This window comes from Cyprinodon tularosa, unplaced genomic scaffold, assembly GCF_016077235.1.
Source record: "Cyprinodon tularosa strain WSP-4 unplaced genomic scaffold, ASM1607723v1 ctg223, whole genome shotgun sequence".
Taxonomy (NCBI): Eukaryota; Metazoa; Chordata; class Actinopteri; order Cyprinodontiformes; family Cyprinodontidae; genus Cyprinodon; species Cyprinodon tularosa.
Window position 1 is genome coordinate 75,228 of NW_024038833.1, and position 22,993 is coordinate 98,220.

General features: G+C 38.0%; 1 protein-coding gene and 2 long non-coding RNA genes across 4 annotated transcripts in view; 2 read left to right on the top strand and 1 right to left on the bottom strand.

Annotated features, from left to right (window-relative positions):
* Nucleotides 1-6,783: 6,783 nt before the first annotated feature.
* Nucleotides 6,784-14,014, bottom strand: LOC119784306. The gene is made up of 2 exons (XR_005280915.1): nt 12,985-14,014; nt 6,784-9,343 (listed from the first exon to the last, which is right to left on the bottom strand). It is a non-coding gene; the product is annotated as an uncharacterized LOC119784306 (long non-coding RNA).
* LOC119784302 (leucine-rich repeat-containing G-protein coupled receptor 6) overlaps nt 13,365-22,993 on the top strand; it is a 54,399-nt gene continuing 44,770 nt past the window's right edge. The window contains exon 1 of one of the 2 annotated variants that reach the window (XM_038286282.1): nt 13,365-14,017. In XM_038286282.1, coding sequence (XP_038142210.1) covers nt 13,773-14,017 — 245 coding nt within the window. In that variant the 5' untranslated portion in view covers nt 13,365-13,772. The remainder of the gene's footprint in view (nt 14,018-22,993) is intronic. The other variant, XM_038286281.1, reaches the window with a different exon arrangement.
* On the top strand, nt 14,826-16,366 carry LOC119784307. The gene is made up of 2 exons (XR_005280916.1): nt 14,826-14,969; nt 15,003-16,366. It is a non-coding gene; the product is annotated as an uncharacterized LOC119784307 (long non-coding RNA).

Genomic DNA, 22,993 nt, shown 5'->3' on the forward strand with positions numbered 1-22,993 from the left:
AGCTAATTAACCTAACAGTCAAGGTTTTGGAGTGTGGGAGGAAGCCGGAGTACCCGGAGAGAACCCACACATGCTCAGGGAGAACATGCAACTCCATGCAGAAAGAGCCGAGCCAGGAATCAAACCTGGATCTTCTTGCTGCACGGTGGCAGTGCTACCCAAGTTTTTGTTTTTCATCAATTCAGAGGTAATCTTGGTTGGGTGTTTTAAATCGTTGCTTCGTTGTGAATCCCAAGTGTGCTTTAGCTTAAGGTCACGATTAGCTCTTACTGTTTTGTTTTAAAGGGCAGAAAGTATAAGTTCCATCAATTATGGTTACTTGTCCAGATCCAAAAAGATTGCGGGACGGGGGGTACAGGGGGTATTCCTATATATATACATTTTGGTAGGCCTTCTGCTGTTCAATGTGTTTTCTTGTGAATAATGGCAAATTGCAAAACCTTAGAAAGGACCTTATAATCTTTTGTTTAAAAGCTGAATTTATGTTGCATGAAATGTTACCTATAATCAATATTCTTCAACCTGCAGGTCTGGCAATAGTTTAGCCATCTAAAAAAGGTTGTAACAATTTTCTTAACAATTAAAAAGCTGGTTCAGAAACCAGTGGCAGCTGGCCAATAGAGAGCACTAGGCCTCCGCCCCACCCAACCAATGACCTTGATTAAGACAAAACAAAAACGAATTAAAATGAAATTATAAAAATACTTCTAATCATATATATATATATATATATATATATATATATATATATATATATATATATATATATATATATATATATATATATATATATATTTACATAAAATATAATATATGGCATGAGTATTACAATGCCTATTACTATTAATGAGTTGTCAGGTTCAGGCAGTTGTCTTTATCCTTAAGCTTTTTCTGTGTTGATACATTATTTGACTTTGTGTCGATATAAAATATATTCAATCTTTAATGATGAGTAAAGCTGTTTAGTTTTTCATCTGATTGGTGATATATTTCCGCCCTGGTACTTAAAAATCTTTGGCCCTAGACTCTCTTCTCTGCCATACAAAAGTATAGGACGGGGCGCAGGAGAGCTGTGCCCTGAGGAAGTAGTGGTGCGGCTGATTGAAAAGTCGAGTCACGGAGGGTTAAGTCCCTTAAAGCAAACTTCCCAAGAGAAGCTGGAGGTGAAACTGTTTGAACCTAATCAGCCGAAAATAGACATTAAACAGCAGTCCAAAGACAGACGGAGACAGTAGACTCTGTCTTTTTCCAGGACCTGGTTTAGCTAAAAGGCTTGGCTAACTGCATGCAACGAGGCATGCAGTTAGCCAAAAATGTGACCATCAAAAGCAGCAACAGTTCTATTAATGGGCTCATCCAAGACAGAAAAAAAAAATCGAAACAAGAGTGCACTGGGCCCTGCGTACAGTATATAACCCCTGGGAACACAAGAGCACACCTAATCAAGGTTTTTGTCCAGGTTAGAGACATGGTAAAACACAGTAGAACTGAATTAGGAATACCTTTTGCAACAATGAAACAATTTCACAAATAAAAATTTTAAATTATTTTGCTTGTTGTTGTATTTAATTTCTTGTAATTGTTTTTAGAATTTGTTATTGTGCATTTTTATTGCCTTTAATATTTTGTTTTGGCTTTATTCTGCTTTACCTGCCTCCTTTTTCAAACATCAGGATCTGACCCAGCATGGATAAAGACGGGTATGATTGATTTAAAGCACTTTTTAGAAAAGGCAAAGAATAAAATAAAATATAGCTTACTTTTTTATATGTGTTTTCCTAATTTGAATAGTTGCTCTTAAATAAACACATTCTCAGAAAATACATAGTTTTTATATATTAAAAAAATATAATAGCTTCTCCATTATTAAACTGGTACATTATTTTTGGGGTAATTTATTCCCCCTGCAATACTGTTTTTTTTATTGTTCATAGTTTTGAATATGCCCATGAACATTCAAACTTATTTCAAATATGATTTATTTTCATGATTCCCTGTCATATCTTAATAACCAAAGTAATAAAAATATGAATTTTACCTCTGCAATGCTTCTATAATGTCAGTATTAGCTACTTGATGTATCGTCTTTTCAAAAGTCCAGCAGTTTGGACATTTGCCAGAAGATGGCAGTGTTTTACCAATACAATCACACTAGCTTCGATTAAGAGGGATTCACACAACAGATCTGGATGATTTATATGATGATTGTATTCATGACTGCTGTAATGATAAGTTTAAGGCCTCCCTGGTTATAATAACTATACTTTTAAAGTTGCAACTGTGTTTAATTTTTAGGTGGCTGAAATACTGGTGTGAAACCCACAATAATCAAACTCCTTTTTTCCTTTCTCCATGATGTGATGTGTCACCTGGCTGTTCTAAGCCCTGCATGAAGATTCTGTGGAAACAATGCTTTCCAACAAGTTTAACATTCCACTTCTGTCTTTCTCTGCTCCAAGTCTCCAAGCTGATGATATCACAAAAACTTAAGGATGACAGGTTCAAACATACACTATATTGCCAAAAGTATTTGCTCACCTGCCTTGACTCACATATGAGCTTAAGTGACATCCCGTTCCTAATCCATAGGGTTCAATATGACGTCGGTCCACCCTTTGCAGCTAGAACAGCTTCAACTCTTCTGGGAAGGCTGTCCACAAGGTTTAGGAGTGTGTTTATGGGAATTTTTGACCATTCTTCCAGAAGCGCATTTGTGAGGTCGCACACTGATGTTGGACGAGAAGGCCTGGCTCTCAGTCTCCGCTCTAATTCATCCCAAAGGTGTTCTATCGGGTTGAGGTCAGGACTCTGTGCAGGCCAGTCAAGTTCATCCACACCAGACTCTGTCATCCATGTCTTTATGGACCTTGCTTTGTGCACTGGTGCACAGTCATGTTGGAAGAGGAAGGGGCCAGCTCCAAACTGTTCCCACAAAGTTGGGAGCATGGAATTGTCCAAAATGTCTTGGTATGCTGAAGCATTCAGAGTTCCTTTCACTGGAACTAAGGGGCCAAGCCCAGCTCCTGAAAAACAACCCCACACCATAATCCCCCCTCCACCAAACTTTACACTTGGCACAATGCAGTCAGACAAGTACCGTTCTCCTGGCAACCGCCAAACCCAGACCCGTCCATCAGATTGCCAGATGGAGAAGCGCGATTCGTCACTCCAGAGAACGCGTCTCCACTGCTCTAGAGTCCAGTGGCGGCGTGCTTTACACCACCGCATCCGACGCTTTGCATTGCACTTGGTGATGTATGGCTTGGATGCAGCTGCTCGACCATGGAAACCCATTCCATGAAGCTCTCTGCGCACTGTTCTTGAGCTAATCTGAAGGCCACATGAAGTTTGGAGGTCTGTAGTGATTGACTCTGCAGAAAGTTGGCGACCTCTTCGCACTATGCGCTTCAGCATCCGCTGACCCCGCTCCGTCAGTTTACGTGGCCTACCACTTCGTGGCTGAGTTGCTGTCGTTCCCAAACACTTCCATTTTCTTATAATACAGCTGACAGTTGACTGTGGAATATTTAGGAGCGAGGAAATTTCACGACTGGATTTGTTGCACAGGTGGCATCCTATCACAGTTCCACGCTGGAATTCACTGAGCTCCTGAGAGCGACCCATTCTTTCACAAATGTTTGTAAAAACAGTCTGCATGCCTAGGTGCTTGAATTTATACACCTGTGGCCATGGAAGTGATTGGAACACCTGATTCCAATAATTTGGATGGGTGAGCAAATACTTTTGGCAATATAGTGTATCAACATATCTAAAAATAGTTCAGTACAAAGCTATACATATAAACACAATAAAACACACACTGATATGATCAATTATTTATTTTTTTTAAAAAGAGTTGAACTTCTTTTGAGGATCTGTCCTCCCTTAATAAGTATACAGTTAAAAAGTCCACAAGTTCACTCAAAAAACACACTGCTGATTAAAGTGCCAGTAGCTCCAGTGAGAATTGCATCAAACATTATGGAGCATCTCTTGATTTGCTGATGTGCATGTGCAGACCCGTTTGTCTGCTGCCTGCAAGCTTTTTTTTTTTTTTTTTTACCACACCAACCCCTATGCTGTGTTTGCAGAGAATTAAAGTAGTGGAGATCCAATGAAAGATGTCTATGTTTCATTTTGTGTGCTGTATGAGGGATAGATTGGAATTATTTCACCTCTTGAGTTCAAAAGCTTTTCAAAATGATGAAATGACTTAGCAAAGGAGAGTTTAAATTCATTTTTTTTTTGTTATGAATCTTTATCTCTTCATAGCCAGGAGGACGTTATCCTAATAGGTTTAAACACGTTATCTTGTTCTTTTGTAGCTAATCATAAAACTATAATTTTCTACATGATTTCTCAAAAGTAATGGCAAACTAGCTCCCTCTAATGTTCTGATTAGCTATTGCCCATTAAAGGATAATCTGGCTATGGGAGACCAAGCAAATACTAATTTATTGTGAAGTAATATCAAAGATATTTGTTGGTTATTTAATATCTTTGTGATCATGCATGGGAAAGATAGACTATCGCTCCCGTTATTATTGGAACAAATATGTTTTGATAATTATCTTTTTTTTCTACCATAAGTTTTAGGGGACTTCAAATTTATCTGATTATTTTCCAAAGTTTAATTATTTTAGTACAAAAAACAAATGGATTAGAATATTAACATGAAAATTACATAGTTTAGACATTTAGTTCCTTTGAATTTAAAAATTATTGGATAAAACTCATTGACTCAACAAATATTTCTTTTCACTTTCATCAGCAGGTTGAATATTAATAAAGAAATGAAGCTCCTAAGCTTTAAAAAAGCTGTAGTGCTAAAGACATAAAATGTAATGACAATTAACTAGAAAATTTGTCAAAACAGGCATCCATCATAAAATTTTTTTTTCTATTAATCCTTTTATTCAAACTTGTATCAACACATTACCATTTCATTTATTACTTGTTTTCTATTTTTCACTCTTTGAATTAATTTAGAGTTTAAACTAGAAAGTTGCTGTCATTCACAGAATTTCAATCATAGTAAATCTTTCAATTTTTGTGAGTTGTAAGATTATTAAAAAATTGTAAATTAGAAACATTTATACCTTTGTAAATGTTATTAGGTAGTTTTGCCTTGTAAATTAGTCTAGTCACTTACTTTGCCTTTAATAAAAACCTTAAAATCCAAATATTCATTGTCAATATACAATGTTCGGCAGGCGTTCCTCTTGATTGTGTTTGCATCTTAGAATTTTGTCACTGTGTGCAGTCAGGAGACAAAGCAAACAGTTCACAACTATTTTTTACAAAGCAATTTTTGTTGGAAGTTTGAACATTCTAAAGCTATAGTCATAAAACATATGGTGGTGTTAATGGTTTACAATAGTCTACATCAACAATGATGTCAACAAGTTGTGGCAGCTCTCTATCCCCAAATTGTAATAACAAGGTTTGCCACAAAGCTTTGTGCTGTTTTGCCTTCAAATGTTTCCCCCCCTTAATCTCCTGACTCTGCCTTGTAAGAAAAATAATCTGATGTGTGATGAGGCATATCTTCTAAGAATGAATGAGTCTTTCTTATATGACTGAAATAGGAAAATTGAACTAGAAAACTTTATGAAAGACGAGTGTCTGACAAACAGTTTATGTCTTCTGTTTTAAGAAATGCATGACTGAAAGAAATCCACATCCATCATTTGTTTAATGCAAAATAAAGATGTGCAAAATATAGTTGTGTTTAAGTATTTTCTTATAAATGTATCAAGGAAAAAAATTTTTTGGACGTTTCTTTAGCTCAGTCATGATGGCGGAGCAAGAAATGATGAACCATTTCTAAGGTGATGTTTGGTGTAAAAGCTTTGAGAAGCCCTCTTGCTCCACCCTCTCTTCCTCATACACTTACCTCATCCCCCTTCCTCCCCTGTTCTTTCATTCATTCCTGTCTTTTGTACCATGAGATGAAGAAAGAAAGAGAGCGGAGAGGAGGGGGATGGAGGGAGATCTTTTGTTGGCTTTCAGGTGCTTTCACATGAAAAGACAGAGTACACACCTAGGTTGCCGCCACACCAACCCCGGGCGTCTCAGTTGCTTCCGCTGAGTATACCTTAGTTAGCGTTAAGTTGCCTTTGCATCCAAGGTGTGCATGAATATAAATGCAGACATGTGCTGATAAGCAAAAGCTCAAATGTACAAAAATATACACACCTATGTAATGTTATTATATCCTTGTTTTGAGAGTTGTTAAGGAACTGGTGGATGATGGAAATTAACAAACATAGTTGCAAATGGATGGGGTGAGTATGCGTGGTTAGTGCGGGGGTACTTGCTGACTGTGCAGCAACTCTGTGTTATCTGTGTTACAACAACTGTGTTATCCCCCCAAAAGAAGCTCAGGTAGCCCTCTCTCTCTCTCTTTTTTTTTTATTCCCAGGTAGACCACGCTAAGTGCTCTCAAGTTAGAGTCAGGTGTCAGGTAGCTATTTGTCTTTGTGTCTTCAAGGCTTCTGTTGCTTGGATAGTGTTTACAGCCTGGGGAGCTCAGCACACTAGAGGGGGGGAGCTCTAACTTTGATGTGATGCAGATTGTTTGGGAGTGTGTGAAAGCAGGAGATAAAGTGTGAGAAAGAGAGGTTCTGAGATAGAATGAGAAGATTAAGAGTGCCTTGATACAAATGTTCTCCACTTTGTATGTGGTTGTGTGCGTGTGCAGTCATGACTAAAAGCTACAGCAATGGTACAAATGTTACCACGGTTAGATTTTGGTGCATGTATATCTATTACAAATAACTATTTTAATTTTAACTTTAACTTTTTTATTGCAAAAGCACAATTAATTTGACTTTTGTGCATCCATGGATGCGCTTCTGAAGCTATCAGGATCCAAATGCTTATCAGCAGACTAATAAAGAGAAAAAATCACTGTTTCAGTGTTATTACAATTGTTTCTTTCAAAGAAAACACGCACCCATAACTTTGCATCAAAGTAGCCTGACATGCAAGGACTTTACTTCTTAGATTGTTGTACCTTAAATAAAGCTATTCAGTAACATTCAACACATTAAGGTTTGACATTTTGTTACAGAAACGAAGGCTTTAAGACACCAAACAGTCTCCAGCATGTACAGTCAGACCATATTCCCCTGAGGAATGTGGGTTACAGTATCACCAATGTGGACTTTATGAACAAAAGGACAAAAGGAAAACACCTCTCTCAGACAGACTTGATGGGATTTAAAACATCCTCAAAAGGAAACTATCCACAACCCTTTTGCAGTTGTACAGTATTTGTTTATTTTATAAACTGGGATGAAGATGATTTAGTAAAAAGCCTTAGTTTTATTTTTGATCAGGATTTGTAATTTACATTCCATATTAAACCGGTTTCTTGCCATTTCCTTCTTGCATCCGCACAATATTGCAAGAATTAGAAATAACTATCCCGTGGTGATGCAGAGAAACTAGTCCATGCATTTGTTTCTTCAAAACTGGATTATTCTAACTCTTCAATCAGGAAGTCTAGACGTTGTAGTCAATAGCCTTCATCTGATCCAAAATGCTGCAGGCAGAATTCTGAAGATAATTAAAGGGAGATCATATTTCTCCTATTTTAGTATCCTTTCCTTACCTTTGCTTTTAAATCCAGAATATAAAACATTCTTCTGACAAACATTATTTTAGAGATCTGATTTTCTCACTTTTCCTAAAGGACTTGGCTCTCAATTAACAGGTCTACAGGGGTTCCTAGGACTATAAGTAGAATGGGAGGCAGATATTTTAGTTATCAGGTTCATCTCCTAAGGAGCAAACTTCCAGTTTCAGTTCATGAGGCAGACAGATTCGGCTTAAAGCATTCTTTTTGAAAAAGCTTTTAGTTAGAGTGGCTCGGGTTATCCTATGCTATCTCCACAGTTATGGTGCTATAGGATGAGGCTATTGTTAAATTCTTGATCATGTCTTAGTTTAACCCCTAACTTTATACCTGTACCCCCTCCTCTTGGAGTGCCCCCCAGAGGGCACTCTTATGGAAACAGTTACATTGCTAGTACTGACCAGTGTTCTATTGCAATGACTAATACCACATTGCTCATCCTCACACAGGCTTACCTTTAGAGGCTAAGGTGTGTGATCCCCTGTAGACTTGGAGAACTTATATTGTCATTATGTATACAAAGAGTATATACAAAAGGAAATTTTGCAGTTAGAACACACACTCCTGTCCCCTTTCATATGAAGAGGAACCACAACCCCAGTCTGCCACTCCAGGGGCACTGAAAGCTCAACAAGTACAAGTATCTTGACTTCTGTTCTCAAGTGAGGGGAGGATGGAGAAGGAGATATAGAGAGAGATTGGTATGGCTGCTACTTTAATGTGGATGCTGTACCAGTCTGTTGTGTTAAAGGGAAACCTTAGGCAGAAAGCAAAGCTCCCAATTTACCAATCGAACTATGTTCCTACCCTCACCTATGGTTACAGAAATCTGGATTATGACTGAAAGAACAAAATCCTAGATACATGTAGCAGAAACTAGCCTTCTCAGAAGGGTTCACCCTTAAATAAAGGATGAGAAGTTTGGTTGCCCGGCTGAGACTCGGAGTAGAGCCTCTTCTCCACACAGAGAGGAGTCAGCCGAGGTGGCTTGCACATCTGTTCTAGATGCACCCTGGACAGCTCCCTCCGGAGGTGTTCAAGGTACATCCCACTGGGAGGAGGACTGGAGGACACCTCAAGACTTGCTGGAGGGACTACATTTCTCAGCTCGCCTGGGAGCACCATACGTTATTCCAAGAGGAGCTGGAGGAGGTGTCTGGGGAGCGGGAAGTATGGGAGTCTCTACTCAGACTACTTTCGCCGGTCCCTGATAAGCAGAAGACAATGCGTATCAGTATGAGTATGAGTATCAGTAGCAGTATTGAGAATACCAATAAAAGTGGAGCCAAGAAAAAGAAATTAAAACATTCTCATGTTATATAAATTTTAGATAATTTGTGAGGCTTTGAATGACAGGATCCAATATTCGAGGTGGACAAACAGATTTCTCAAGAGAATCTCAGATGCTGATACATCGGTGGTAGGAGGACAGACAGGAGACCAGAACCGAGCAAATGAAGGTAGGCAGGATAATCCAGAGGGCGAAGCAAAGCCGTTGTCGGTGACATGCTCAGTTGTCAGAGCCAGGATGTCAAAGATCCAAAGAGGTGATGAGGGAGAATCCAGAATGGAGTCGGGTAACAGTTCCAGGTTCCGTACACAGAAAGGAAGAGATCCAGCAGGAGTCCGAAGACAGGTCAAGCAAACAGATCAGACGGGAACAGGCAGGCTCGGAGGTCCAGAGGCAGAACTGTTCAGGATCTGGCAATCAGAATACAGGAATGCTAGAAAATTTCTCACCAACGGCTTGAAAATAATTTGGCACTGATGACTGGTCTAAATGCTGGTTAAATAGAGACTAAAGCAGGTGGAACAGATCAGCGGTAATGAGGACTGGGTAGAGATAAGCAGGTGAGTGAAATTGGTGATCAGACCAGACATCAGTGCCAAAATCATGACAATAATTATCATGACAAAATATTTTTTATTGTTTTCAAGTAAACCACAGAAACATACAAGTAATCTTATTTACAAAACAATGATTTCACTAAACACATTTGTTATTTTATGTTTTTATTAGACCTTTTCTGTTGCAAAATATCGATTTCTCTTTCTGATTTAGGATTATTAATTCTTGCAGTGAATAATCCTGGTGTTATACAAGTGTAAATTGTACCATTTAGCCTCCGTATCTTTGGTGAATTTCAGTTAATGACTTGTAGAACAGTTATTGAAATGGGTCAGTATAGGTCCAATTTTGACTTGGATAAGCTACACTCAAGAATAGGTTTGCAAACAAAATGTGTCAAGTTTAAGTGACTGTACCTTTGTACACCTTTGTAAATTTTGCAGTCGGATTATTCAAAATTCACCTTAATTCTGGGGTTTCATGCGCATCTGGGCTGATACCAAACAATCAATCAGAGTTAGAGCTGAATAGTCGGGAGGAGTTTAGCCTCATAACTATCATAAAATTTTTATAAGGTTTTTCTCTTTCAGAGTCACAAAAATCAAAATTTGAATATCCTCCTACCACAAAATGACACTTGGAACAGAGATGATAATGTTTCTACAGTGTAATATAAAACATTATAACATGAAACATAATTTATAGTACATGACTGTAATCTTTAAATGAGAGATGTTTACAGTGTGTTGTATTTGAATTTCTAGCTTTAATTGACAAACTGATCAGTTCCTCATCAAATGCAATTTAATCAGTCTGCTTTGAACAAAGGATTGCTAGAGTTCAAATGTTAAAAGATAAAATGTCAATAATCACAGGAGAGTATGCAACCCTTATTTCTTATTTTATGAAAAATATATTATTAACAGAAGACTTACTTGAAGACAAGTCTTTTTTTGCCCCTCAAGGGCAAGATTTAAATACAACTATTGCAGTGGATGAAAAGCATGGCAACACCATTAAGCTTATGTAAAGACAATGTAAAAATAATTGTAAAATAATTTAATAAAACGACCAAATATTTAATTCTCAGGAGGAACGTTTTCCATGATTTCTTATTCACTGACAATCCTTTCTGTTTTAATGATCTAATATTAGCCAAATCTGCAGCTGAACTGATGTGCGTGCAGGTAGCACTTATCATGTCATCAACTTTGTGAGAACACGTTGAATATGAACAAATCCCTTTGGACATTCCTGACATATGGGAAAGGATGCATGGTGCTCCGCTTATGTAAAACTGAAAGGGAAGGAAGAAAACAGGAAAACAAGAGAAGCCAGTAAAAAGAGAAAGGCAGACAGGCAGGAGACCAAACATGCCGCTTTCTTTTACAGTGCACCGTGTGTGTTTTAGGGGCCCCCTGAGGCCAGACAATCAAAGAGCATTTAAAAAAGATGACAGAGTTTTGGTGTGCCAGAGGGAAGAGGTACAGAGCCAAGCAGAGGGGAGAAGGTTGCAGGTGTACAAAGAACATGTGCGTATTTTTTTGTGTCTGTGCACACAACCATTAGTGCCAGTGGGGAAAACTGTGTTTGCTTGTGCGTGGGCCAAGATCATGCAAGATGGGCCTTTGATCAGAGGAAACACAAGGAGGAATTTGTAAAAAGAAAAATTTTTGAACATTTTCAACCTGTCAATGGATTGATAGACCAACCTTCCACTACAAATACAAAGAAAATAGGGGAATAAGAGAGAGCATGAGAGAGTGAGAGTAAGAGAGAGGGACATTGTGAAGAACTGCTCTGAAAGAGTTTTTGTGGGGCCATAACAAAGACCCCTCAGAAAACACTGAGGCATAGGAATGTTAATTAATTAATGAGAAACTATTCAGGCTGGAGGATAGTGGAGAAAGAGGATAAGTTGAGGAGAAAGACAGACGTAGCTAAAAGGATGGAAAACATTTGGGTTGCTTTTTTTTATGTGCTTATATGCTTTCAGTAACATATTCTGACTGAATTATAAACCAAAAAACTGCTAATGATGCCTTTTTAAGGACAGTTTAGAAGTGATAAACTGATATGTTGCATTGTGCTTTCAGCCTTACATATGTGTTTTTGTGGGTTTTTGATATATTATAACATGAAAGCCCCCCCCAGTTTAAACAACCCCAGGCTTTGACTTTCCAAGAACTGCACTGCATTTTATTAGCCCAACTGGTTGGTCTATAATAGCTAATAAAAGACGACATCATTTCTTATAAAAATCAGCAGAACAAAAGGGATCAGGAGTACTTCTTTAATGCACTATTTCTACTTATAAGAACCAGCTGCTGGATAAAACTACTGAACTATTTAAATGGACAGAATAAAAATCATTCTGCTTGAATATAATAACTGTATTTTCTCACTATATAATTACTATGTGGATGTGATAAATGTATGTAACATATGCATGCATAAAACCTTGTGTTGAAAATCAAGCAGCTCTGAAATCCTATAGCACAACATATGCACACTTATTTAGAGTAAGGTGTAGGATTTATGTGTAAATGTTGTGTTTGCAGCACATTAACCTGTTTGCTGCTCTTTTACAAATATTCTTTTATACATTTTTATGTATTTATTTTATAGGCTTGATTTCAAAGAAACAACTAATCTTAGCACGATTATAGTTATAGAATGACCTTATTATATAAGATAAGGTTGTCACATTACATACACTGGTAACAAATTTGCCCTAACATTCTCTTTTTGTGAAGCGGTTCTTTGTGTTTGGGGTCAGTTTTACAACTGCTCATAATTCTATGACAACAAAATGTAAAGAAGAGTAACCACAGTGCACGATGCTTTCACCACTGTGTTTCAGTTGTGATATGTATTCCTGGGCAAATTTAGCAGATTTCAGATTGTGCTCAAAAATTACACTTTGATTCAATCAAACTATAATATGTGTTTCATAGGATTTTAGTTGTGTTTTAGTCAGGACCTGATCCTACTCCTTGATAGAGACTCACTGAAGATAGGAAGGAGGTTGTTGTTACTCTCAAGATCCTGCCAGACTCCTCTGTTTCTCATTTTTAACCATTTTAAAAGTTTGGTTTGTTGTGCTGCTGTCGCTCTATAGTTTCTCTATTTTTATTTTGTGTGTCTATTTTTATTGTGCCACTTGTGAATAATTTTATATTCTTCTAATAAGTGATAACTTTTAATGATTAGATCCATTTGAGCTGCTGCTCTCTTAGCAAATTGCTTCATTTTGGTATTAAATGCAGTGAGCAAATTTAAAGAACATCTTCAATGACAGCTGAAAATGATGTTAAATTTCTCAGATACATTTCATTTAATGGTTAAGTAGAGTTAGCATATGTGAAATGGATTTGTCAGTCACAATCTGCTTTTTATCTCTGAGGGGACATACACATGAGTGTTTGCATGTGTGTGAGTGTGTGTGAATGTGACATTCCGGCGAGGGGAAACATGAGAAGGTGCGACTTACGAGACACTAGATTCGGCTCCTTCTGGGAACTGAAGGGTGCTGAAGTGTCAGAATTTCAGTTTTCTCCACCACTTGTCCCCGCCAGTTGGACACTCTCACAAGTTCATTCAGCTGTTTGAGTCCTTAATCTAAGAAAGTCTGCTTGTAGTCCTCTGTAGCTCAGGACCGGTCTTTACCATCATCTACTCTCTGACTCTCTCTTTAACCTTCGGCAAATTAACTTTCTTATCCTCTAGGCTAAAACCAAAATTCAACGCAGAGCAAAATTAGAAGAGGGAAGAGAGGGGAAAAAGAGAGGGAAGAGTTGGAAGTTTGAGAATTGTGGACTCCTCCCACTTTCCGGAGATGCTCCAGCCCATCCCTAAATTGTGGGCCAATGAGGTTGGCTCATTTACTTCTCTTACAATAGGTAAGGAGAGGGAGACACGGAGCAACAGATATATATAAATATATATATGTCCACAGAGATAGAGAGAAGGACAAAGAAAAACAGAAACCAACTTGAAGAAAAATATTGTTTATGGAAAAAGAAGGAAGACTGGAACAAAAGAGAAGTTAATATAAAGCAGAACTCTAGGGGAGTAAAGCAGAAGCCGGGAAATAGGAAGATTAATAGAGATGAAGAAGCAGGTCATCTGACAGGACAGATTTACAGTGTGGACAACCCACAGAGGGAGAATTAGAGGTTAAAAAAAAAAGAAGACAGGAACATCTGAGAGGAAACAGTTCATCACAGCTTCCTCGAAAGACAGTTCATAGAACAGATCGGAAGTCCTATGCAGGTGTAGATGCAGACAGGTGGAGAGTCAGACATGCTGCTTGGGGCACTGTTTTTCTGCGCTGCAGTTGGAAGCTGGGGGTCTTCTCCTGGAGCATGGGGCTACGGACAGGTCCAGGAAAGACGGGAATCAGAGGCACCTTTCTGCCCAGCCCCTTGCCAGTGTGAGGAAGATGGCATCTTTATCATGGTGGACTGCTCGGAGATGGGACTATCGTCTGTGCCGGCTGGCCTGAGCCCTTTCACCACATACCTGTAGGTAACATCATAACATTAAAGAATGTTGCCTGCCTTGTAAGATCCAGTTTCACTGAAATGCCTTTAAGCTTCCAATTTACTCTGTTAGAGTTTCACTGGCTCTCAGATGACTTGCTTGTGTTTCCAGCTGTTGTACTGCGCACATAATCAAAAGCATCTAGCCTCTCTTAATTTTACTATAGATTGCTTTATTTAAAATGTTTCTAGAGAATGAATTAGTGATACTTCTTTTACAACAATGGTAAAGTGTGTGAAAGCAAATCACTACTGTAGCCTAATGTTAGATAAAATCTGGCAATAGAGAAGCTCCAGCTTAAATATGAATGAAAAGAGGACGTGTGTTCATGTGAGTGTGTTATGCTGTCCACTATGGGTAAATAACTTTCAGTGTCAGGTTTCTTAAGACCAACTGGAGACTATGAAGTGTTTGTGTGTCTGTTTTTTTCTTAATGCTATTTTACACCAAAATGTTATCTATTTTTTTTTTCTTTTCTATTTCCATTTCTCACACATTTTCTCGATCCAGGGAAAATTATTATTTTTATTTAATTTATTTAAAATACATTTTCTAAAAAATTTAGAGATTAATAGTTGGAAAAAAAACTGTTAGAATCTAATGTAGGCTGTTATATCCTACACTCTTAAAGTTGTAATCTGTGTGTACAAATATATCACTTGTTGGTTTTTATCTTTTTTTATTACAGTCTTCAAACCTTCGTGTAGTTTGGTGAGCTGCATGAATATGCATTTTGTACAAAATATACTTTTTCACTCTCTCACGCTGGTCTTTTATGATCAGTTCAGTAAAGCACGCCCCTGCAACTACTTCTTGGTGTAACTATATAAAATTATTTTGCTGCTTGACTTATAGAAAAATACTGAAATTCACTTTTTGAAACTGATTTATGCACAAAAGTTTATCAGATCCTGTTAATGCATATAAAAGAAAGTACTAGACACTTTTAATGCATATAAAAGAAAGTACTAGACACTTAAGAGGTAATAAGAGACACTTTAGACATTTTACTGACCTCTTCTTTGCACCACCCTGCTGTTGCTTAAAAGCACATCTGTCAAATGTCTTCACGGTGTAAGCCTCGAGATGAGAGATTACCAACACCCTGTGATAACTGATAGTGAAGTGATAAAAGTAAAAGCCTGACTCATAGTTCTCAAGAGGTGATATGGTATTGATTTAAGCGAAGCAGATTGGGATTAGGAAAGAACGACAGTTTATGTGAAACATGACCTTATCAGTGACACAAGATATAGCCCTGTTTAAATGACGCCTGATTCCATCTGTCATATGCAGTCATATTTCACAGTCAAAGTTGAAACACATGTAGAGTTTTGGTTCTAGCTCTCTATGAGTTTGATGTGTTATTTTACGGAAAAACATCAAACTCGCCGCCTCCTTATGTGACATCAGTGGAAAAAATTAACAAAAAGCAGTCAAGATATAAGAGAGCAAACTGTGAATATTCCCATACTGTAGTGTTTGACCCCAATCACACAGCTTGAAAAAAATAGTTGCTGTAAAATATTAATACTCAGTATATAAACTTAACACGTAGCTCTTATCAATTCTAGAATATAGCATGTGGAAATAGTTTTGGTAATCTAAATAACTTTTAATGGTAAAGGTTTAGTCTGATGCATGTACGTCTGATGGGGATTTTTAAAATTTATTTAGGGGCATACAGACAGGCAAACCCAGAGAAAATATTCAACCATATTTCTTGCACCTCAAACAGGTTTTCTATATCTTTCTTGCATGTGCAGGATGCTTTGGATGCTTTCTCCGGATCAAGGATTAAGCAGATTTTTCTTCTTTATCTTTACATATGACATAGCAAAAGTAATGGTTTGACTATTCAAACAAAAACTACTATCGTATCAGACAATCTGTGTTCATATGTTGTATGTAAATACCTTTTATGACTATATAAATGTTATGCCTGCATACATATTTTTGCAGTTTTGTAGTTTAAGGCAGTTAAACACAGACTTAGAAGGCTCTTTCTCTACAGCAGTGTCTGAAAAATACTCGTCATTCCTGCAAACTCAGGCTTAATTGTTGATTTCCCTTTGTTACCTAACATTGGAACTGACCAATTAGTCAGTTTGAGGGCTGATTAAGAATAAGATAAATAATCTCTTGCCTATGCACACACCCACAAGTCTCACTTGCACACACATTGCTTTCAGAGAAGACAAGAAAGGAATGCCGGATGGCAATAAAGGTGCCACAGCCAATGAAGATGCTACCGACAAAAAAAAAAAAAAAAAGAAAAAACATCTAAGATTTCTCTTTCAAGTTTTGATAAAAATGATGAAAGAGAAACAGCGTCCTTCTGCCTGACTCTTCTCGAATGCATGCACGGACACAGAGCCCAGCCTCCATGGCAAGGCTGCAGTTTCTCATATTGTATAAAAGGTTACGACAGAAGTTAGCTGATCCAATCTCCACCGGGATCTGCTGAAGTGTACAGAACCTAGTGAAAGGAGATTTTCATGGGGATTTACTTGGAAACTGTTAACCTTAAAAACTGCATTAACAGAAATCTGTGAAAGTATATGACATCATTCACTCATGTCACCAGAGAGCTCTTCAAAGCGAGCCAAAATGTTCATGCTATGATGACGGAAAGGGGCGAATCAGGCAGTGCAGGAGGCACTACATCTTCCAGAGTTTATTTGCAAACTTGGAAGGCCTTACTGAATTCATGTATAAACATAATTAAATGTGAATCAGCATAAACAACTGAATCCTAACACAGGAGGGAGTACAGTGTTGGGCTCTGCTAAAGGAATTTAACCACTGGTAGGCAAAAGCTGCTTTGAAAAGCTCAGAGCAAAGTTACTAAAGATTTATGACAATAATTGTTTCTGTGGGCAATGCATAAAATGAGCTGTCATGTGAGACGCTTTGAAAGACCCTCTCTTTGATTTCAGATTAGGAAAGAAAGATAGTGCCCAAGGGTTAGAGACTATGTGAGTGTGCGCAGATATGTGCTGCTGTGCAGAACACTAAGAACAGTGGAGTTGAGAGATTGAATAGTTTTATGTACAGCTGAAGGAAGCATGTCCCAAGAGACAGGCTTACAGTGATTTAATAGGTGGCCTGGATGTTTGAAATGCTACATTGGACTCAATGAATTAGTCAGCTGTCTCAAGGATACAACTGTACATACAAACGTTTTTAGATAATGATTATTATGTAACATATTGTGCTAAGATTGCTTGCAAAAGTATTTGCAGTCGTTGAACTTTTTCTATCATTTCATATTACAACCAAAGGATTCTGACTTGTTGCTATTCTCATACTTGGATATAAATTGATTTAAAAAATGCTATTGCTGGTCTGTCTGGTTGTTTCCCAGAGGGTGTACCCTCCTCATTCTCAAGTGTACTGCACCCTCTAAAATGCTTACTCTCAGGATTGTCTTGATTTTGGCTCCATCAGTCCTTTAATCCAATCTGGAAAATAGTCCAACTCTCTACTAAATTAAAGACTTCTTGCAGCATGATGCTACCACTGCCATCTTTCACAGTGGGAATGATACATTCAGAATAATGTGTAAGGTTAGTTTTCCAATTAAAACAATCTTATGGACATATCTCAATATCTTCAATCAAGTTTACAACTTTCTGTCAAATATTGGCTTTATTTTGTGAAAGCGTCAGAGTTTCTCATCAATTGACAATCAGCAAATGGCACCTTCAACATAATAAGTGCATTTTTTGCCAAGATACAAGACATTACTGGTTTCATTGTCTGTGAGCCTGCTCCATTGTGTGCTAGGTTGTGCATGAATGACCCACTGGTGGGTCCAGCTTAGACAGGTCTTTAAATTCCACCACTAAACAACTTTTTTTTCCTCCAAAAAATCTGCTCACTAGAGGAGAATTTAATGTTTCCAAAACAAGTCACCAAAGGAGTTTTTTCCAAATATTTATGGTTTTAGAGCAACATAAACCCTTGTGTGCGCACACAGGTCTTTTACAGATGGCTGAGCAAAACAAACGTTGAAAACTACTCCCATCTTCTCACTCAAAAAACATCATATCTGCTATCATATGAAATTAGAGCCATTTATTTTTCCAAAGATATGACCAAGTCTTTGTTGCATTCTTTCAAAGGAAGTAATATCCATATGTATTGGAGCATACATTATTTCCAGTCCCTGGCCTTGCCTACATGTTTGCATTTAGAACAGATAACTGTGAAGAAATACTTTATCTAATTCATACTTTAATAGGAAGAAATACTTTATTTATTTATTTCAGGTGAAAATTGCTTCTAAAACCTTTAGGGATTACTTATTTAAAAGGTCCAGACTCCCAAGCAGACATTTCACTCAACCAGAGCCTCCAGAAATGTAGCTGGCATTGAAAGGGGCATGTCTAGCCTTTTACAGCCTACATCTAAACTCCACACCTATCTTCTACTAAGAAAGGTCTGTGAAGAGGTTCAGACACGTTCCAATAAGTGCCTTAACTTCTTGTCTGTCAGTAAACTTCAGGTAAATGTTCACATGTGCAATCACTATTTAATACCCTGTGCAATAACCTGTGCAATCATACTGTTAAATAAGAGATCTCAGATGTTTTATATATGAAAGTGTATATATATATATATATATATATATATATATATATATATATATATATTTATTCATTTATTTATTCTTTTTATTACCTATTGTTGCTTTTAAACTCCCTGTGAATTTATACCTGACCTTCCTGACTGGCCCTCGCTCATTTATTTCCTCTAAAAATGTCTTAGACCTGGACAGAGCAGTTACATTTACACCAACAACTAAATAAACACCAGTGCACTTTATTTACAGTGATTTGCAAAGATTTTATTTTAGGTTTATCAGGTAAGAAAAAAGAAAAGAACATATGTATATCATCATTTTAGGATCTTTATTTGTAACTATTTAAAACTATGACTCGTTTTTTTTTTTTCCGTTTCACAATTACGTGCTGTTTAACATGGTCAACGAGATATAATCCCCTCCAAATCAATTTAAGCATGTGGTTAGAGAGAGAACATGTGGCAAAACTTTAAGAGGTACGAACACTTTTGAGAGGCTCTGCAAAGTTACAATTCCTAAGCTCTCCAGAGGCTCATCTTCAAGTAGTTCATGCCACCGTAATCAGTGAGTATGTGTGTGTGTGAACAAGGGAAAGAGTGGGTCTGGGACTAGAGCTGAGCGGCGTTTAGGTGATGCTTTGTGGTACAGTGGTGGGTGCGGTGAACTTCTAACAGTGTTTTGGCTGAGGCCCGGAAACCACAGCTAGTGCATTACCAGACAGAGTAAAACCAAGGAGTGTGTGAGCACTTGTGCGTGTGCATGTGTGTCAGGACCACCCACACTGCAAGGGTTATGTCTTCTTTTGTTTTTCATCAGAAGAGGTAAAACAAAAAAGTAAGGAAAATGACGAGATGGAATCGGAAGTGAACCGGGGAAAACACACATGAAATTGTGAATTAGGAATCTTTAATAATTTTAAAGATTGAATGAGAGGCAGAAGCATGCAGATGGTGGGGAAAACATCCTGCCTCTGTGTGGTGGCAATGACAGTAACAGTCGTGTGCGTGTCATTTAGCCATTATGTTGATGGAATGATTCTTATCAGGAGTGACCGGGGGTCACAATGTAAACATCGCCTCTTAGAGACAGAAATTAGAGAAATTGTATGAGATAGAGTGGGGGGAGGATGATTTGGGAGGAAAAAACAAACTAAAAGAAGAGAAGTGAGGACAAAAAAGAGAGAGCCGTGTGACTGCCTGTGTGTATGTGTGCACTGACAGCAGATGTTCTCTTTAGAGCAGCTATCAGCTCCAGCATCAATGTCCTGGCTCCAGACGTCTATGGCAGCCCCCCGCCTTAACTAGGCAGCCCTCCCTTTGTCTCTGTTTTCCCCCTCCCTAATCCATACCTATTCTCCTTTCCTCACCTGTTTGCTCCAGTCTGTTTCAGACTCAGAAAGAATGTATATATCTAAGCTTGGGTTGCTACAGAACAGGTGCTAAAGTTGTTGATGTTGCACTCAATGCATGTTCGATTACTTGAACATAAATTGGGATTGGACTTCATATCTGCAGGAAGAGAAGAAACAAAAAGAATGTGAACTGGAGTTAAATATCAAAAACATTTCCATTTGTGTATAAGTCAGTGGAGTCTGTTGCTTTGGCAATGAGCCAAGCAACTGTCGGAGAACTAAGAGCCCCATATCAGTAGCATACCCTATCATGGTAAATCTACTCTGCTGAAAAGCGTGCAAAAAGTTATTTCCCCACACTTTCCTTCTTCCCTTTCATCCCTCATTCACTTTTTTTTCACTTCCTTCTTTGACAAAAACATAAAGTGTTTAGATCTAAGGTGTCAATTCCATAGCACTCTTCTAGATTCTCCTGAGGCCCGGATACAAGCACTTGCATGATGCCCCCCCTAACTTCCGCTTGTCAAAAGAAATGTATTTACACAAGAGGTGCATAGAGAAAAGAAAGGGATAGGCCGGACATCAGATTGTGGTTTTCTGAGAACAAAATGGAAGGCGTTTTAAATGCTGCTCAGAGGCAGACGGCAGGCAGGTACAGGACAACAATGGGAACAATGGCTTTTCCCTTAGGAACCACAGGCAGGGAAGACACTGTGGCCATAGTGTACTCTGCCAGTCCACATCCTGTCCTTAGAAAAAAGGGAAGAAAGTTATCACAACATAAGATCTTAAAGGGAACAAGGGTGGAGGAGGAAGAGATCAATGGAGAATGTTTTTGGATGGCATACGAACATGAGCAGTCATCCAATCAATGCTGGCTGAATTTATGAACCTGTATGTTTCATTTGATGGCAGTCTTACACAATTAAATGACACACGGAGTTAGGAATGCCCTTCTTGTGATGTGTGGTTGTGGGGTGAAGGGCTGCTTGTGTGTCTGCATGGCCCAGATTCCTATTCAGGCCCTTTCCGATCCTGGGAATCCATGGGAATGTTTGTTTGTGTGTGTGCTAACGGTTCTATGTGCGTGAATCTCTGCAAAAGGACAAGCCCTTTCCTTTTCACCACAAAGAAGGCATTGTCCTGTCCTGAGACAACCTAGAAAACTCTCTGTGACGCTCTTGATTTAGATGCATTTATATTGGAATGCCCTAATATTCAATGACTGGCATAAATATCATGAATGAGAAATCATAAAAACAGACATGAGTTAATTGTTCAGCGCTATATATTCTGTTTGCTTTAACTTACTTTTCACTGCTAGCGATTCAACTTAGAAATATTGTTATTTTTCAGTAAGAGTATTGCTATCTGCAACCTTTAGTTACTCTTTTCTAGATTTTAAGAAACAAATTGTTAAAACCTTTTAAAAATACTACCAATTTTAACGTACAGTATCTGAGTTTTAATGCAGAAGAATGGACATTCCTTTTGTTTCACTAACTAACACAAATATGACAATGTGATACATATTAGTTGATTAGTTAGGCTATATGCCTGTTCAGAGTCTGTAATCATCTTCTGCACAGAAATGCCCCTCCTAACTCAAAAACTGCACCAGAAAGCCATTGTTTTCATATCAAATGTGGCTGCTTTAATTTACACGACATAAGTACATCTGTTTTGTACAACTAGAGATACATCAAACAGGCATATTTGTCTTTTTTATAAGCTAAGGAAAGTAGGGTTGCCTCCCCTACGGTATGATTAGCTTATGGTAAGATTGGGGAAAGGGGCACCACCCTATTGCTCTTGAACTCTGGACACCCTGCCACTTTCTCTGGAATCTGAATAAAAGGATTTCAAAACAAATACATAAGATGTTAAAAAATTAGTTGAAACATTTTATTACATATTGTACAGTGAGAAGGAAGTGGAACATGCAACAATGTTTCCTATGTACGAGATTGAACATCAGTTGAATTCATTGAGGACAATCATTCCCTAAGTATGGAGAAAAAGCTCTTCTGTGATGCCATGCGCTGTCCCAGCAGTACAAAAACATGTATCTAAACATGTATTGAAATCATAACTTTTTTTAACCACTGTTTTCCCTTGGCACTTGAATGCTTATCTACCACAGTATTACTATGATTAAAAAAATAATGACCCCCCTACAATCAGACATAGAGTAAAGGAGAATGCCAATCAACAGTTGACAGTGGGGTGTGTAAAACCTTGAGTCCTTATTATCTGCCCTTCTTCACTCTGTTTCTCTTTACCTCTCTGCAAGATTGATGGGCAGGTCTGCTAAACAGAGTGGCTCATTTGTGGCTGGCAGCCTGTAGGTGATTACTAGCAAGAGCTAATGATAACTTAGCCTCGTGCAAAATGTACACACATATTACGAAAAAAACACAAACAAAAACGTTCACACACTCACAACACCCTATGGGTCACAATGCATGTCAATATTAATGCAGTCTGAGGGCAGCTTCAAAGATAAATATGTAAAGGCTCCTTTTTTTGGAAGACAATTCAATAGATGCAAAACAACAACCGAGATTTCTCTCTCCTGGGTGAAGCTTTGTGTTTGGTATAAGCTGTTTAGAGTTTCACCAAAAACACAGAACACAAAAAACAAAGCTGAATTGCATTGTGTGTGTTATCTGGTGCAGCAAAGACTGCTCAAAAACCATAAACCTATATGACTGCATGGTGCAGTACAGAAAAGTCAACAGGCTGGGGCAAGACCCAACAGACCATTTGCACCTAAAGAGTAAACAAAACTCTTTAGATAATAATCATGTCCGATTTTGGACAGAGAGGAAAGATGGTTTGAAAGAGCGCTAAGGTAAACTATCTTTGTCAACGGAGAAAAGTTAACTTTGAATAGAGGTGAAGGATTTGGTATTCAACTCTCAAGCATCAAGAACTCTGCTTTGAAACTAATTCTAAAGAACTTCCTTGAGCGGTCTCTTCATGATTCAGGTGACCAAGCAAACAACTCACATCAAA